This window comes from Pseudonaja textilis, chromosome 2 (genome assembly GCF_049901715.1).
Source record: "Pseudonaja textilis isolate UNSWEBS1 chromosome 2, rPseTex1.2, whole genome shotgun sequence".
Taxonomy (NCBI): Eukaryota; Metazoa; Chordata; class Lepidosauria; order Squamata; family Elapidae; genus Pseudonaja; species Pseudonaja textilis.
The window spans coordinates 241,091,305-241,108,932 of NC_141991.1; the positions used below are offsets into that span (position 1 = coordinate 241,091,305).

At 37.7% G+C, this 17,628-nt stretch overlaps 1 protein-coding gene across 19 annotated transcripts in view; it reads right to left on the bottom strand.

Annotated features, from left to right (window-relative positions):
• Window positions 1-17,628, bottom strand: part of NEDD4L (NEDD4 like E3 ubiquitin protein ligase) — a 301,315-nt gene that overhangs the window by 36,212 nt on the left and 247,475 nt on the right. For 11 of the 19 annotated variants that reach the window (XM_087927423.1, XM_087927424.1, XM_026715355.2 and 8 more), the window contains 5 exons: window positions 17,102-17,161; window positions 12,257-12,388; window positions 10,846-10,965; window positions 7,524-7,724; window positions 3,670-3,747 (listed from right to left, as the gene is read on the bottom strand). In XM_087927423.1, coding sequence (XP_087783549.1) covers window positions 3,670-3,747; window positions 7,524-7,724; window positions 10,846-10,965; window positions 12,257-12,388; window positions 17,102-17,161 — 591 coding nt within the window. The remainder of the gene's footprint in view (window positions 1-3,669; window positions 3,748-7,523; window positions 7,725-10,845; window positions 10,966-12,256; window positions 12,389-17,101; window positions 17,162-17,628) is intronic. The other 8 variants (XM_087927425.1, XM_087927426.1, XM_026715363.2 and 5 more) reach the window with 2 other exon arrangements.

Below are 17,628 nucleotides of genomic sequence, written 5' to 3' on the forward strand. Positions count from 1 at the left end.
AAAATACCAGCAACAATGACATTGCAGGAACTAAAAAAAAAAAAAAACACCCCCCATAGAAAATATCATGGATTAAACTACCCCTTTTCCTCTAATGAGGACATGATATACTAAGGTTGTGTTCCTCCCCACTGTGTTTTTTGTAAGAAGGAGCAGCAAGAGATGGCTGGAAGTTTCTGTGCTGGCCTTAAGCAGAGAGTTAAGCCATTTTTACTCTCCACAGTTGAGGAAGGAAAAAGAAGTTTTTCCTGTGAATTAAAACTTTTGTAGACAGAGGAGAAAAATCTGAACAAAAAAACAGAAAACAACTACCTTTTGTTCATTCCACAGAAAGCAGCAAGGAGATGCTGTAGGTATGCTGTAAGAATTCTTTTAAACAGCCCAAATCACAAGAAAGTAGACAAAAAAGCCCTTAAAAATAGAGCTTTTGAGAGCACTGCAAGGGCTTGCTAAGTGAGAGAAGGCATTCACTTAAAGAAAGGGGATTTATCTAATTGTAATTGCAACTAATGGAACCTTTTACATATAATCTGGAGTATCTACATTCATAAGAACAGCATGGTAAGGATATTAATATGTTCTTACAAATGAGAAATGTAGAATTAAATAGAGAGATAATACAGTAGGTGATGTTAAAATAGCAAAAGAACGAAGGCTTTACTGTGGTGTGCAAGACAGGGAAAGGAATTTTTATTCCATTCCTAAAAAAGATGGATGTGGATATTTTTAGGTTTACAATAGAAGAGACACACTTTAGTATCTTGACTTGTGAATAATATTTCTCTTGCTTTAGCCAATCATTAAAAAGTGAATTCAGATGTTCTAGAGATTCATTATATTGTTTAAAGTCTGATAATGAAAAAATGATAATTTTGCTCCTAAGAAAGTTAATGTAAGATAATAATGCAGAAGCCCAGGTTTTGAATATATATATTAAATATGGTTTAACTGAATTATTATCTAATGCAAGAACAATCAATACAAAATGACTCCCTGATGATGATGTATTTTATCATTATTTTAAAAATGAGAACCAGGAACAACACATGGATATAACAGACCCAGACTATAAGCCTTGGGCAGAGATTCCATACCAATAATACCTGAATATATACAGTAGTTATTTCCTGGTTTTGAGAAACAAATCTTTAACCACAGAATCAGACCTTCCAATTTCTACTCTAATTATGGAAGACTTTCCTAGTATCTCCATGGAGATCTCTGACTAAAAGCTGGGACAACCATTGTCAGAATAGATAGCCCTCATTTAGACCTCTACTATTTACTCTTCTTTTTATATTATTATCCCAGTACCCAAATGAATTTAATGGGACTCACAACTAAATCTTAAGGTAGGGTAGTATAATAAGTCCTATGGAACCATGGATGGCATAGGAATCTAGCTGTGTTTTTTGATGATTCCTGGATCCAATCTGTCAGAAATGGTGTAAGGTCTCGTATTTAGGCAGGGGGTTGGATTAGATGACCTACAAGGTCCCTTCCAACTCTGATTATCTGTTATCTGTTACCCTTACTGTATGTGCCTCCCCAAAGAGAAGTGGGTCCTGAATAAAGGTGTGACTTTTCCTGTAACAGATGCCAATTATGGTTAGTCCTTGTTTAATGTTCACTCATCCAACAACTGTTTGAATTTAAGACAACTCTGAACAAGTGACAGTTACAAACGGGCCTTATACTTACTATACTACTCATACTATACTATGGTCACGTAAATTGCTACCTTGCTTGATGGCTTCTCATAGGCAAAATCAATGGGGAAGCTGGCAGGAAGTTGGCAGATATGATCTTTGTTTAATAGCATGTGTGGCTCTTGCTTAACAGTGGCAATTGGATAAGCCAGAATTGCCATCACTAAACAGTACAATCACATACCCTTTTGACTTACTACAGTAGTACATTGCTTAAGGATTGGTTTTCTGATCTCAGTTAGCATAGTTTAACCCATATGGAACATTTGCTCAGGGAAATTCAGGCCAGCTTGTCTTCCCTGTTCTTAAGTGGCTATAAAGACCATGCTACCTGTCCTACCTATTGGTTTTATCATAATATATATCTTTGTTTCTGTTTTTTAATCTTACTTCATTATTTGTAGCTTTATTTTTTAGATTGCATTTGATGAGCAAAGGGTTAATAATGAAGGGTCAAAAATGAAGTAATGCTAGACTCCAGCTTTAATTCTAGAAAGGACACATCTGTCCATAACTGATATGGATGCAGCACTCAGGATCCAAGGGAAAACTTTAATATGCCTTCAGAAACAGGTGTGCTTGCCAAGAGACACACAGACAATCTTTTTGAAGCAGGCTATCCTGGTCTTATAAGAACAGACAGTTGTTTTCAATCTTGGAAAAGTATTATACATTTTGGATGAGAAGTGCTCAATAGTATATTGCAGGGGTCTTCAAACTTGACAGCTTTAAAACTTGTAGACTTCAACTCCCAGAATTCCTCCTCCAGTCATGTTAGCTCAGGAATTCTGGGAATTTAAGTCCACAAGTCTTAAACTTGCCAAGTTTGAAGACCCTTGGTATATTGTAACAGTTACTGATGATGGATTGAGAGAACATGCTTGCAATATTGAGACTTTTTTCCCGTGAGACACAATTCTATTTTTGAGACATAAATAATAGAATAAATACTGTTACTCAGTAAATGTTTTTATTTAAACTAATCTCACTAAGTTCAGGTCAAATTGATTTGAGTTACTTGCTCAGCGTTCCTCAAACTTGACAACTTTAAGACGTGTGGACTTCATCTCCCAGAATTCCCCAGCAAATATGCTGGCTGGGGAATTCTGGGAGCTGAAGTCTATATATCTTAAAGAAGCCAAGGTTGGGAAACACTGCTTTAAATAGATTGAGCTACATTAAACTAACCTGGTTATCGGTTCTTTTAAAAAGTCTTAAAATGTATAGACGCCTAGCTGTGATGAAACTGTGGTTTATCTTCAAGAGGCAAACAAACTGAGAAGGGGAGAATCCAGACCACTGAAAATAACAGGTTCCTATTCTTTCTTCTGAAAAGAAAGCAAAATGGGAGCATTTTGCCTCTAAGTGTAATCTTGCAAAACATCTTCCACTCAGAGAGAGGGATGAAAGCTAAAATTGCAAATGAAGCCAACCAAATAATCGGCTGAGTTTGCAAAGATCAATAAAACAGAGAAAATGGAAGCAGACATTTAAAAGCAATCTGCTGTCTATATTATGAAAACAGCCAACTTCTCATCCTGCAAGTAGTATTTTACTTCCAATTAAATCCTTTTAATGGTTTTTGATGGTTATGATGGCTACTACTCAAGCAAATACTTTTGTTTGAGAAATAGCCTTCATAAATGTGGGACCTGCAAAACCGTAACCTTTGTTTTATGGGAAATTTGCCATGTTGTATATCACAAAGAAAGCTCAGGGGAACCTATCTGTTCATAGTGAAGCTTTTTAGTGCTGCAAACAAATTAGAGTACTGATATAATTATTCAAACCATACATATACACACACCCTTCTCTCTTTCTCTGTCCTAACTGGGGTACCTTCCAGATAGGTACACTCAACAATTCTGTGAAGTGCATCCATGTAAGGAAAAGTTGCCCAACTACATTTGCAACATGCAAAATGCTCTATTATTTCAAAGAGTTCAGGGTGCATACTTACAGGAAGAGGGCCCAAGTCATTTGGGTTTAAAGCCGCTTTTGACCGCAAATGAACTGGAAATTTCAATCGGGGATCTTCCTGAAATGATAAGCAAACTGTTGTAAGAACATCTAACTGGAGATACATGTTTATCAAGGCCTATGATACTGAACTTCCTCCCTCCTTTCCTTCCCACTTAGATTTCAGAGTGTATAATTTTTTTTTTGTGGCAAAACATTTAACATTACTTCTTTTGCGCATTAATGCAAGCAAGTTATGCAGCCAATTTCAATAGAGTGTGATATAGTTACTTTTTCAGTAAATTAGGTTAGACATGACTTCATTTACCAGAAGATTGTATAACAAACTATTTCTTTTGCTCCTGTATCTGCAGAAAAATTGGAAAGAGAAGCACTGCATTATGCCTTGGCTGTGATCCTGAGAAAACTCTAAGGAAAGAGATTTCTACAGCAATGAGCAGAATCAAGTTATTCTGATCTCATGCAGCTATATTTAAATAGTAGAATAGAATAGAACTCTTTTTTTTTTGAAAATTTTTATTGATTTTTAAAAACGAACATAAACAAACAAAACATAAAACATAAAAACATAAAATATCTTTTTTGAAAGCAGCATAATCCCGGGTTACATCTCTTCATATAGACACAAATTCAAGTTCATGCTCATTTTTATATTCCATTCTATATCTTATTACTATTCTACATTTTCTATATAGCTTCTCCCCTCTTTTAACTTTCTTAATTCTATTTTATTTATTTCATCTCAATTCAAATCATTATACTTATATTCTTTATCTGTCCTGTTTCAACTGCCTACTATCTTTTCTCATTAAACAAAATTTCTCCTGTAATCACTGATTCGAGTATGATGCCTTTATATCTTTCCCCTAAAATTATAACACTGTATTTTGAAAAAAAAAAAAAGATAAATGTATAATATAATTAAAACAACAATCCATTCCAATTCAATTCTATCATTAATATTCATTTAAATCTTAACATTTTACACATTACTTTTCAGATAAATATCATAGTTCCTACGGGAACACTTATAAGCTTTCCATAGTTAATTCCCCCCCACTTCACTTATATTTTGTAGAACACTGAGTAATTAAAATGTTTCCGTTCCTTCTTAATTCAATTCTCTCATTTATTTTATTTCATTTATTTTGTTCACAAAAGTTTCACTAAATTACACTGACTATTTTATCCCTCTTTTTAATCATATGTTGTTTCCAATTTTCTAACATTTCTATTACAGATATAACAATACAATCTTATGTACCTTCACAGAATCCCCTTTTCAGTTAAATTTTCACCCATTATCTCTGAATAGGTCCTGTTTCTTTACATCTTGTTCCAAACCTTTATAACTTCTCTTCCTATCCTTCTTCCCTTTCTTCTTCTCTCTCCCCTTTTTACTTCCCTGTCCTCTTCTGTATTCCCCTTTTCTGTTGCTTTCCAACATTATATCCACTGTTCACCTTATTTTTCCCTTTTTTGGCTGTTTTTTTAAGTCTTAAATTCTCCATTCTCTTTCCCCCCTTTCCCCTTTCTTCCCTTGTTCATTAAAGATGGCTTCTTCTTTGTCCCAATCTTCTTGTTGCGCAGTCTTTTCTTGTAGTTTCTTGTAGTTACAAATCACCATTTCTAAGAATTGAAAAACGGAGCCAAAGGAGCCCTTTCCTTCTTGTGCCTCTTCTTTATATTTTTTAAATTCCATTTTCAGTTCATCCAGGGGTAATGCCATTGTAGAATTTTTTAAACAACCACCCAATTGTTTTTAGTCATTCAAATATAATATCCAAAAATCCAAAAGTCACCAAGCAATCCAAATATACACAAGTTGTTTCTTTTTACACTTTCTTCTTTTTTCACTTTCTCTTCCTGGAGTTACTATTTGGTTACAAAGTTCCAGTTAAAATGTATCTTTTAGAACTCTTATTGAGATTTTACTTTAGATTCTTTTAAAGTCCGGGCAGTCTCCTCCTTCCAGATCCTGCCCTTATTCTTTTCCTCTCCCTTCCTGCTTATAGAAAAAAGGATTTTTTAATGTCCATAAATCTTTATTGTCCCTTTGGCATTTAATTAAATTTTCAGCTTAATTACCTATTGGTGCCAAAGCGGATTTTTCCCATTTCTTATTCAGCTCTCTTCGTTGTCAATGTGAGGAAAGAGAGAGAAGAAAAAAAAAAACACTTTCCCTTTTCACTTTCTTTCGCTGCTTCTGACTCTTCTTTGGGAACGATGTTATCTTTTATAAAATTTAAATTCCAGGGTACCTTACTTGTTGTTTTTTATCCCGGTCAGCCAAAACTTTCACTTCTTATCTTCCTCCTGCACTTTCTTTTCCGGTTGAGTGCTTCTTTGAGGTGGCCATTTCTGACCACCGCTCCTACTGCCTTCAGGAAAGGGAGTTTGACCAGCTGAGGAGGAGAGATGCAGCTCTCCTCAACCCTGCTTGCGATCTCCCCCCTCTTCACCACCTCTACGGGGTGGCTTATCCCCAAAGCCAGCTGGCTCGGGGCGCTCCAGCGGCGAGCCAAGGCAGAAACCGCGCACGATTGCGGATTCCTGCCCGCCGCCGAAGCCCTGAAAACCCGAAGCCAGAATAGAATTTTTTATTGGCCAAGTGTGATTGGACACACAAGGAATTTGTCTTGGTGCAAATGCTCTCTGTCTACATAAAAGAAAAGATACATTTGTTGAGAGTCAAGGATCATAAGGTACAACACTTAATGATAGTCATAGATTACAATAAGCAATCAAATCATGCTAGGAAACAGTCAGTATAAATCGTAAGGATATAAGCGACAAAATTACAGTCATACAGTCACAAGTGGGAGGGGATGGATGATAAGGAGTGATGAGAAGATTAACAGTAATAGTGCAGACTTTGTAATAGTTGAACAGTAGACTAGGGATATCAAACTCGCATTGTCATGTGACGTATTGCGACTTCCCCCACTTCATTAAACTGGGCATGGATGTAGCCAGCACATTACGCATCCAGGCAGCGGGCCGTGAGTTTGACAGCCCTGTATTAGACACGTAAGAGAGCCAATTTGGTCATGGTTAAAGCACCTGGTTAGAAATCGGGAGACCATGAGTTAGGACCCCTGCCTGAGGCATTACTAGGTACTTTGATACTTATTTAATTGTAGACTGCCTCTCTCATGGCTCCTTATTCTACAGCGATATGAATAGCCACACAGGAGTTAAAATAACAAATCTGATTGTCCTGCATGTTTCTTAAGACAAGGAAATATATATGGCACTTGCTTCTCTTTTATATTACTCCAAAATGCTGTGTATTATCATGTAATCTTTAGTTCCTGTTGGAAATGATGAAAGACTGAATATTTTTAGCCAGAGTATGATTTTGGGTAAGAAAGAGATGCAAGGTGGATAGACTCAGTTACAGTAGCAAAACTGTAATCCACTTATTGGATTGTGGGAAAACTGAAGGACCAGATTAGGGACAGACCATCATAGAGAAAGTCAGTCTACATGACTGCAATGAGAGAATGATTTTATAATCAATCAAATCAATCAATAAAGCAATGATCTGGGGCACAACGCCAGATGTTTAAACTATTATAAACTGAATCCATAACAAGAAAAACACGGTTGAAACTTGTTACCAGAAAACAAAAACTAGAAAATTTGGAAAAAAAACAAACACTGTGACCAACCACCCCGCCTCCAGCCTTTACTTAATGAAATTCCATTTTAAAAATAAATAAGTTGTCTAATCTTTGGATTGTCCTCTGCTTAGTGATGATGGGAAAGTAGTGTTTCTCCCTTCCTCTGCAACCTACTTCTACTCACCCAAAAAGTGAAAGTTCATCTTACCCATGTTGTGGTCTTGGTGTTGTGGTCAATGAAAAAGGGTCTGCCGTTGGGTGCTATTCGCATCTCCCAGCCAGGAGGTAAGAAACTTTGGGTCAATTTATGCTGTGGTTTTGGAGAATTATATGGAGATGGCTGAGGAGACTGTGGATTAGAAAGGGTGTCCTTCACGGCTCTTCGTACAGGAGAGTCCTTGAGAAGTCCCTAAAGAAACAAGAGATGTTAAGACAGCCATCACTTTGGGGTGCAGTATGAGTACCACAACCTACTCAAGATTCAAAAATTTAAATGACAGAAGATGCCTCCAACATTACAATGCCTGGAAAAGAATATACTTTCTATTTTCCATCGAAGATTCTTTGAAAATTTCCCATTCGCACCAATTTAGCACTGTACCAATTAAGAACATTGGGTATGGAATCCATGGGATTTAAGTTGGTAACAATTCTAAGAAAGATGAAGTATCTTGGATAGTTGGTTGCTCTGTTCTATAGCTTCCTTATTTTATAATACAGGTAGACCTCACTTAATGACCATTTGTTCAGTGATTGTTCAAAGTTACAATGGCACTGAAGGAAAGTTATGACCAACCTTCAAAGTTATGGCCACTGCAGCATCCCCTGCAGACACACGATCAAAATTCAGGCACTTGGCAGCCCACCCATATTAATGACTACAGCATGTGCTTTAATACAAACCCCCACCCCATCCACCTATCTCCCTCTCCTCTCTGCCTGTCTGACAGCCCTGCACTCTGTGCCGCTTCCTACTTCTGCTGCCCCGGCTGACTTTTGCAAGGGCTTCTGACACCACGAGGCTCCACCACTCTCCGCAAGGCTTCCCTGAGGCCTCTGAGAGGCCTGGCAAAGTCTCCACCACATGTATAAATATATAACTGAGTCCTGCCAAGTACTCCAGTGCTGGTGACCACAACAACAAGCAAGGCCTCCGTGAGGCAGAACAATAGAGTTGGAAGAGACCAACTCTCTTCTCAAGCAGGAAACCTTATATCATTTCAGGCAAGTAATATCCAAACTCTTCTTAAAAGCTTCCAGTGTTCAAGTACCCACACCTTCTGGAGACAAGTCATTCCACTGACTAATCGTTCTAACCATCAGGAAATTTTCTCCTTAGTTCTAGGTTGGTTCTCTCCTTGATTAGTTTTCTTCCATTGCTTCCTCTCCTGTTTTCAGGTACTTTGGAGAATAGACTGATCCACCCTCTTCTTTGTGGTAGCCATTTGGGCAGCTGCTAGCCATTTGGGAGGCCGCATTTGCCCTTTCTAAGGGTCAGCAACTGTCTCAGCTCAGGACACCTCATTAGCAGTGGAAGGAAGAAGATGGAGGAGGTTAGTAGGGGTAGGTCATGGCAGCAACGACAGAGTGGAGGGCAGTCAAAGGGGCAGAGGTGAGGGGAAGTTAATCAGGTGGGGGAACTGAAGCCGAGGCAAGCATAGAACGGTAGGAGAAGCCTGAGGTCCTTGCCTAATGACCACAGCAGGGACGTTTGGAAATGCCATCATGAAGTGGTATGGTCATGTGAAGTTTCGCCTAACGAGTGCTTTACCTAATAACAACAATTTCACTCCCGATTAGTGTAGTTAAGCAAGGACTACCTGTATTTTCTTTGAGGTTGATAAACAATCCTGCATACAATATTCCAAGTCTACGGTTGCACGCTATGTTTATAGAAGCATTTTGGTTTTCTATCCCTTTAACAATGACTCCCACCACACTTTTAAATGTATAACTGAGTCCTGCCAAGAGCTCCACTGTTGGTCACCACTAGCTCAATTTCCATCACAGGAAATTTGGATTCCCCTCCCTTTCTATATGCATCACTTCATGTATACTTATCTTGAAATGTATCTGCCTCTAATACAATCTTTCCAGTTTGAAGAGTCCCTTTTTGTTGCATACAAGATAGCAAAGAAGTGATAAGCTCATCTGCTTTACAGTAGGGGGTGGGATCCATGAATTTTCTAAATTCTCTTATCCAGTCATGTTTCCCCTCCTAGGTTAGACATGCACAGATAGTTCTTAACTTACAAGCATTCATTTAGCAACCATTTGAATTTACAACAGCACTGAAAAATGTGATTTACAACCAATCCTCCGCACTTTTAAATACTGCAGCATTTCCATGCTCACATTATCAAAATTGGGAATTTGGCAACTGGCATGTATTTAGAAGAGTCAATTGTGACCTTTCCAGCTGGCTTTGCTTTGAGTCACGGTGGCGCAGTGCAGTATTGCAGGCTACTTCTGCTGCCTGCCGGCTGCCTGCAATTTGGCAGAACAAATTTCACCAGGCTCAAGATTGTTGGGGGCAATAGGCTGACTCTGTAAACTGCTTAGAGAGGGCTGTAAAGCACTGTAAAGCGGTATATAAGTCTAAGTGCTATTGCTATTTGCTTAACAACTGTGTCATTTGCTTAACAATCATGTCAAAACAGAAGTAAAATTGGGTGTGACTCTGTGAAGATGATTAGCAGTGGAAATTCTGGTTGCAACTGTAGTTGTAAGTCAAGAACTATCTCTAGTACCCAACCACTATCAGTGGAAACTGCAACTAATGCTAGTCAGGAAAGAGAGTGGGAAGCTCACAGAAGATAACTAAACAGTCTAATAACCCTTGAGGTGGAGGAATTTATCAATCAACCAACTAATCGATTTGGATGCCATCTCAATCACAAAGTGACTCTGGACATTTTATAGCATAAGATGAAAACTTCAAATTAAAAGAAGGACCAAAGTCAGTCGCTATACTCCACCAAGGGAATGTTGGAAGAGCCAGGTTTTTACAGCTTTATGAAAGCACATCAGGACTGGGGCCATGCTAACCTCGGGAAGTACACTATTCCATAGGATCTATTCCACTATTCCACATCATACAGCTATTAGAAATCAAGCCCTCACTTTTCAAACAAATGGAAACAATATTGAAAGTAAAAAACATCAAATGTGAAACATGAAATACCCACAGAAGGCACCAAAATGTGTAGAACGTTTCTGTTACAGTGAGCTTACGAGATGTGAAGGAATACTCAAAGGAGCACATTACCTATCAGAAGATGAATATATTAAGGTTGAAGGGAGATAATCACTGGAAAAGCAAACCAATCTTAAATTGTTAAAGGCGGAAAAGTAGTCAGAACAAGCAAGTGTAATCTTTCAAAATAAAGACAGGTACAAATATGACTGAGATACAACAGAGACATTGTAAAGCTGGCTGGAGAAGAGAAATGGTGAGGAGAATTAATGAGACGGGAAGAATGAAAACGCAAGAGGCAATCAGGCCTGGTTTGGGGAAGAGAACTTCTCACCTCAAGCGGTGCAGATAGTGTGACTGTGGGAGTACTGAGGCTACGAGGCCGTCTTATCTGAGGCTCGCTTAGATGGTTGTTACTGTTTGATGTTGACCCAGAAGCACCATCTTCAGCAAGCTATATTAGAGGCAAACACAAGTTAGCTACAAGTTAAGACTTCCTTTACCAAAAACTGAACTATATATAATAAAGGATGTCTGAAATCAATAAATCATGATGAGCACTCCTTACTCATTCCCGCTTTCAATAAAGCATTCCAGTGGTGGGCATTCCAATGTAGGAAACATACTATAATTGGAACAATCTTCTATATGCATCCCAATATGGTTATTTTACTGGTATTTTTGAATGAGTTTTCTCTCAAACTGGAGATGGCATGGATGGCTGTTGTCTTCTACATGCCCCACAGAAACTTCTATTTAAAAAGTCATTTATGACTATGTGCTTGAACCAGTCTTTTGTCTATTAATCAAAATTTGGAAAAAACCTCCAATTATATACTGTTACCTATAAGTTCCCTTAACTGGTGTACATGCCAACTTGTTTAGGTAATATCTTTCTAGCAGTTTCCTCTATTTCAGGGGTGTCAAACTCATGGTGTCATGTTGTTGTCAAGTGATGTATCACGACTCCTCCTCCCCCTTTGCTAAACTGGGGTAGGTGTGGCCAGCGTGTGATGCATCCAGCCTCCAGATGGCGAGTTTGGCACCCCTATTTCTATGATTCTAAATTATTGTCTATGTGCCTTTCCATGTTCCTTGATAAATCATTTACATTTTTATTTCATTGTATTTCTTGGCTTAAGAAGTTCAATGGTATTAATCACAGATAGCTATGGAAATGCAAGAATTAGTAACTTAAAATTGAGGTTTGAAAAGGACTGCTTTAGAATGGAAATTTATTAGAAAATTATGTTTAATTTGATCTCATGTTTAATGCAGCTAAACTGTAATTAAGGAGTGGGTTAACTCCGAGGAGGAAAGAAGTGCAGCTTGGAGCTAGCTTCAGTTTGTTAATTGCAATTAACAATGTTATAGCCCCAGGAAATTGCACTTGCACTTGCACTCATTGCAAGTTGACAGCTACAGTTTCATTGAAATGAGCAGGGAAAGAGAAATCTGCTTTTAATCATCTGGTTGAAAAGAACATGGTCTTGCATCGCCCACCTCACTCCTATCAATAGTGTGGGCTTGTGTTATGCTGCAGACCTGCCAAAGTTTGATATACATGAGATTTGGCACTGGCCCTGTGCCATAGCAGATTCTGCCATAGCTAATGCACATCTCTTTTCACTGAGAGATAATTATTTCATCAGAACTTGTCCTCCCCCATAGTTTCCATCTGGAATCTGAAAGAACTGCAAATGATTATCAAAATCTCACTGCTTTGCTGGAGAAGAAGTTCATACCTGCATGACAGGCCGAGTCCAGGTTGTAGTGCGATTGTTATGATTGACATAATAAGTACGTCCCTTAGCATCTTTCCTTTCTTCCCAGCCTGAAGGTAAGCCCGGTGTAGTATGAACATAGGCCACTGATGGCTGTTTATGCAAGAAATTACCATAGAGTTAACTTTGTGGCAGTGAGTCATTTTTACAATCAACAATTGCAACAGAACAACTGAGAAGATATGTGTTGGCAGAACCCTTCCTTAAAAGGGTCCCTTTCGGAAAAATAAAGATTCAGTTTTAATCACAAAAGCAAAGTTAGCACATTCACACAAGTAGATAGCAAGGCCCTGAGATTCACAGACGGTATAAATGCTGTCCAGTTTGACAGAGGTAATTGCCATTTTATCCTTGCTGAAGATGAGATCTGTTCATTAAAGGTAGACAAAGGAGCAGAAGAATATAAAAAGCCTGGACATAATCAGTGCTCAAGTACAGTACTAGAAGGAATGAGAACAAAGACAGTTAGAAAAGCTTTTATACTTTAAATGATGAAAAACTTATTTCATTGGCTTCACTAAAACGGTACCAATCAGAAAAAATGGTCCCTAGTGTTTTATTGTAAGTGACTTTGGCTAGGTCACAAGCTGTGTAGTCTTCACTTCAAAGACATCAGTTAATTACTAAACTGACAGGTTCATTATATTGTTTAATATATTTAATTGGAAATTTCCAACGCTTTGAACATTTTTCTTTAAAGCTTCCTGCTAATGGCTGCATCCCCTTTGAGCATTTTGATGTCATTAAATATGATTTAAACGTGACTTCCATGAGGAAGAAGTGCCCTGTAATGATCAACTTTGGAATCTAGGATTCTCGTGTTGCAACATTTTGCCCCAGTTTGCACAATGAACCCTGAAATAACTGGAAGATTGAGACAGCCTGCCATTCTTAATATGGACGAATAAGATATACAATGCAACCTGCCATGAGATTCTGCCTGGACAAGAACAATAAAAGAGCCGTGGTGGCGCAATGGTTAGAACGCAGGACTGCAGGCTACTTCTTCTGCTGCCTGCTACCTGCCTGCAGTTCAAGTCTCACCAGACTCAAGGTTAACTCAGTCTTCCATCTTTCTGAGGTCGGTAAAATGAGGACCCAGATTGTTGGGGGCAATAGACTGACTCTGTAAACTGCTTAAGAGAGGGCTGTAAAGCACCGTGAAGTGGTATATAAGTCTAAGTGCTATTGCTATTGCTAATAAACCATATAAATATGCATCTGTACATGCATGAACTCTATATTTATATACACTAAGAAATGGGTACATATTTCATGACCTCATATGCATGTATGCAATCATACATCCTTTTTTTTAGAAGTTAATGAAACAGATAGGAGCAAGGGAAGCTTTTGATTGAAGCTGAACAATCTTTAAAAATACCAAATAATGCTTGTAGTTTTAATGACAAGCTAAAACATGGTTACTTGTGTAGATTAATATTATTAAAAAAAATACTCCCCTTTCTTCCTTCCATGTTAAACATTACTTGTGTAGATTACAAAATATTATTTAAAAAAAATACTCCCCTTTCTTCCTTCCATGTTAAACATTACTTTGCAATTTTGACAATCTGATTTTGTATTGTTTTCTGATTCAGAGTCACTGTGTTATAAAATAATAGCAGGCCATGTTTATTAAAGCTTGTGATCTTTATATGGAAATAATGACACCTTGAAATAATTTCCCGTACATGAAATGAACAAAATTTACTATTTTTTACATAATGATGCCCTGATACACATTTGCTAGAATGAAAACAAACATTTTTAAAACTCCTTGTAAAAAAGTAGCTAAGGAGAAATATTTCCTAGTTTGTAAAAACATGGGATTCTTTTAAAATGAGGAAAAGGATCATTGCATCAGTCTAAGATGAAAAAAAAACAACGAACTAGGAAAATGGGCTACTCAGCGACATCAAGTACAGTATATTAATAGAATAATGCCAGAGTGTGTTAAATCAGTTTGAAAGCCAAACAAACTTTATTCTCAGGTAGCACCTCATTTTTATGCATAGGCTTTTGTTCCAAAAGTGACTTCCCTGACTTGAAAACCCCCCTAATTTTAATTAATATTTTGCAAATGGAAAAATATTGTTTGGAAACTGAGGCCTCTGGATGCTATCTAGAACTCCTCCTTCTGTCTTCTCAAAGCAGTATGTTCAGTGTTGAAAGCTTTGCTAGCGTATCATGCCAATAGCTGCCTAGCCCATGACTATGCTCCAGTAATAGTGGGTTAGGAATAGGAGATGTTAAGAGATACAAATTCGTCCACCATAACTGAGGAAAATGCATGTGACTGCATTCCGTTCACATAGTATGAAATACCACATTATTGTTCTTCTAGATCACAGTGTCATGTGACATATTGCAACATTTTTTTCCCTTCGTGAAGCTGGGGTAGGTGTGGTCTGAGCATGACGCATCCGGGTCGCGGGCCACCAGTTTGACACCCCTATTCTAGATTATAAAATCATGGTGAGATAAATAAATTGAATAAATAAAACACTTCTTTAAAAAACCAACAGTGGAACTTGATATCACAAGTATTTCCTTCCTTCCTTCCTTCCTTCCTTCCTTCTTTCCTTCCTTCCTTCCTTGGCAGGAAATTACTAAACCATTTAACTGGATATATTCCAACACAGTCTGAACCTTTTAAAATAAAAAATAATACTAAAATGTGATTATTCCTGATTGTTTTTAATTCTCCCTCAACTTGAGTCATGTTTTTTTTTATTTTGGATTGTAACATAAATTTGGTAAATTTAGAACTTCCTTTTTCAGCAGGTAAGCCTCCTCCCCCCCTCAGATGGGCTTCTCTGATGGCTGACAGCTGTGGAATCCACTATAATAGGAATCCATAATGGATTCATCCTACTGTATCATATAACAATGTACAGCAGGTTCAAAGGGAAAAATATTCAATGCACGAAAATTGTCTAGTTTTCATTGACATTTCAAAATCTGTAGGTTAAAACGTGGATGAGACCTCAATAAACAGACTAGTACAGAAGCGAAACAATGTCTCTTGGAATAAAATAAATTATTTGCTATTCAAATGAGAGTCCTTTCATGGAGTGTTCTTTCCCCCAACACATGTGATACCAAGAGTAAAAACTACTCTTTAATAACAAGAGATTTTCCCTGATTCTTTCTATTATCATTACTCCTCCTCTATCCTCCAATTTATAAATAAACATAGACAATGAGAATACTGGCTCCCTGTCTTCTTGGCATCTCTATTCTTGAAGAAAAGCCACTGAAAACCATTGCAATTCATTCTGATTACTCTTATTACTTGTATTGTGTCTTACCGGTAGATGCCTGTTGGACTTTTGCAATAATCTGATTTATAAGTTTTTGAGTTTGGGAAATACTTGAAGTAGCTGGTTTGCAAAACCTGCCAGCACAAACGAAGCATCTCTCTCCAAATAATTAAAGCTTTTTTTTTTTTGACAAGGCTCTTATAGTTACTTTGAAAGGAGTTCAAGTTTGCCTTCACATGGGTGTGCATGCTTCACTTTGTTGCTGTACAAGAGTGAAGGAGGTGTGTGCATGCACAATAAGTCCAAACAACCCACACCAGGCAGTTGTAGCAGTTGCAAGAAACATGATTGGTTTAATAATTCAAAGGTTTGTGCTGATACATGTTGCAAACCACTCCCTTTAAATGCTCTGTGCAACTTCATTGGTATAAACCAAGTATATTTCTTCAAAATTTGTTTTAAGAATTTTCTGCCCCTTTCTGTTTTCTACAAAATTGACATCCCTGCTTTGTTGCAATTATCCATTCCTATTTTGCTATATTCTCTGCTTGATTCAAATGAGACAAAACTCACACAGGTGCATCTCCGCTACGTGGAAGTCAGAGATGGGATAATTACTTGCTCATTAGGTAATCTACAGCTTGTGAAGGGGTAAATTCTACTCCACCTCTAATTTTTCTGCATCTAAGCACACATGGATGATTCTTTTGTCTTTCAGTAACGTCTCCAATATAAAAGAAGAAGCTGGGAAGCAACATTTTAATAAACTTTCAAAATGCCACATCTGGAGGAAGAGAAGAGAACTTGCTATCAGAAGTAACACCATGAGAAATATCCAATTAGATACTGAGAATGTTTCCATAGCAGGCTGAAGTAGCCGAACAACTACAGAAGATACTCAAGCTGGGAAAATGGTGGGAAGATGCAATCATTTCACTACCACCAAGGTATGAAAATGTGTCTACGGAGATTCTCTCAGTCATCCGGATCATGGTTGTCACGAAGATGCTTTTTCAAAAGGCAACTGGACTTTCTTTGTTTCTCCTTGAAGATCTTTTGCTTCTCATCCAAGAAGCTTCATTATCATTCTTCAGAACTTCAGAAGAAGCTTCTTGAATGAGAAGTGAAATGTCTTCAAGAAAAAACAAAGAAAGTCCAGCTGCCTTTCAAAAAAGCACTTCTGGGGTATGGATGTATGGTATCCGTAGAGTTGCCCAAGTAGGGAATCTTCTAAAAGCAAACTGGGCCCAGTCTAAAAGCAGAAGCATCTCCAGCAAATCCACCAAGGCCAAAATGACAAGAGGTGTCAGGTGAACTCATTGTGCAAATGCCACACCTGCCCACTTGCCTTCCAACGTTTGATACAAGTATTTTCATCATGACATCGCATATGTTTTGTCACTTGCTTTGTTTTGTCACCATCCATCCCTGACACTCTGAAAAAGTGATATTCTGACAACAAAAGGAAAAGAAAAGAAGAGAGATTTGAAGAAGAGAGGAGGAGAATGATATAGATTTGGCTGGATAAAATTATTATTACCGTCGACTCTTCACCCCCAGTGACCGTGGAAGAACGAAGTCTTCTAGAGGGGCCACTTGGCTGTTAAATAATAATAATTGTTATAGTTAAGGGATGATCAATAAGCTAATTTGAAATAATGGCATCTTGATAAACATCTTCATTTTATAGCAGAGAACAGCAGAAATATATATATATATATCTTTTAGACACACCATTCTATTGTCTATTATATACTAGCCCTGGCTAAATATGTAGAGACTACAAATCACATAATTCCTTGCCATCATAGTAGTTGGGTAGGTATATATAAAATAGGCATCAGAAAAGAGAAGGCAATGTGTCCTTGATCATGAATTTTTTCTCCCCTGCAGAGAAGACAAAGACAGTACCTACAACGGGAGTGTGAACAATTAAATGAAGCAAGTTGGATTTGGCCACAGCCAATGCAAAGATTTCAGTAGAGACAAGCTGAAAAAGAAGAAGCTGAGCTTAATGATTTTCCCAGAAAAAAATCATAATAAAATACAGAAAAAACGGGATGGGGT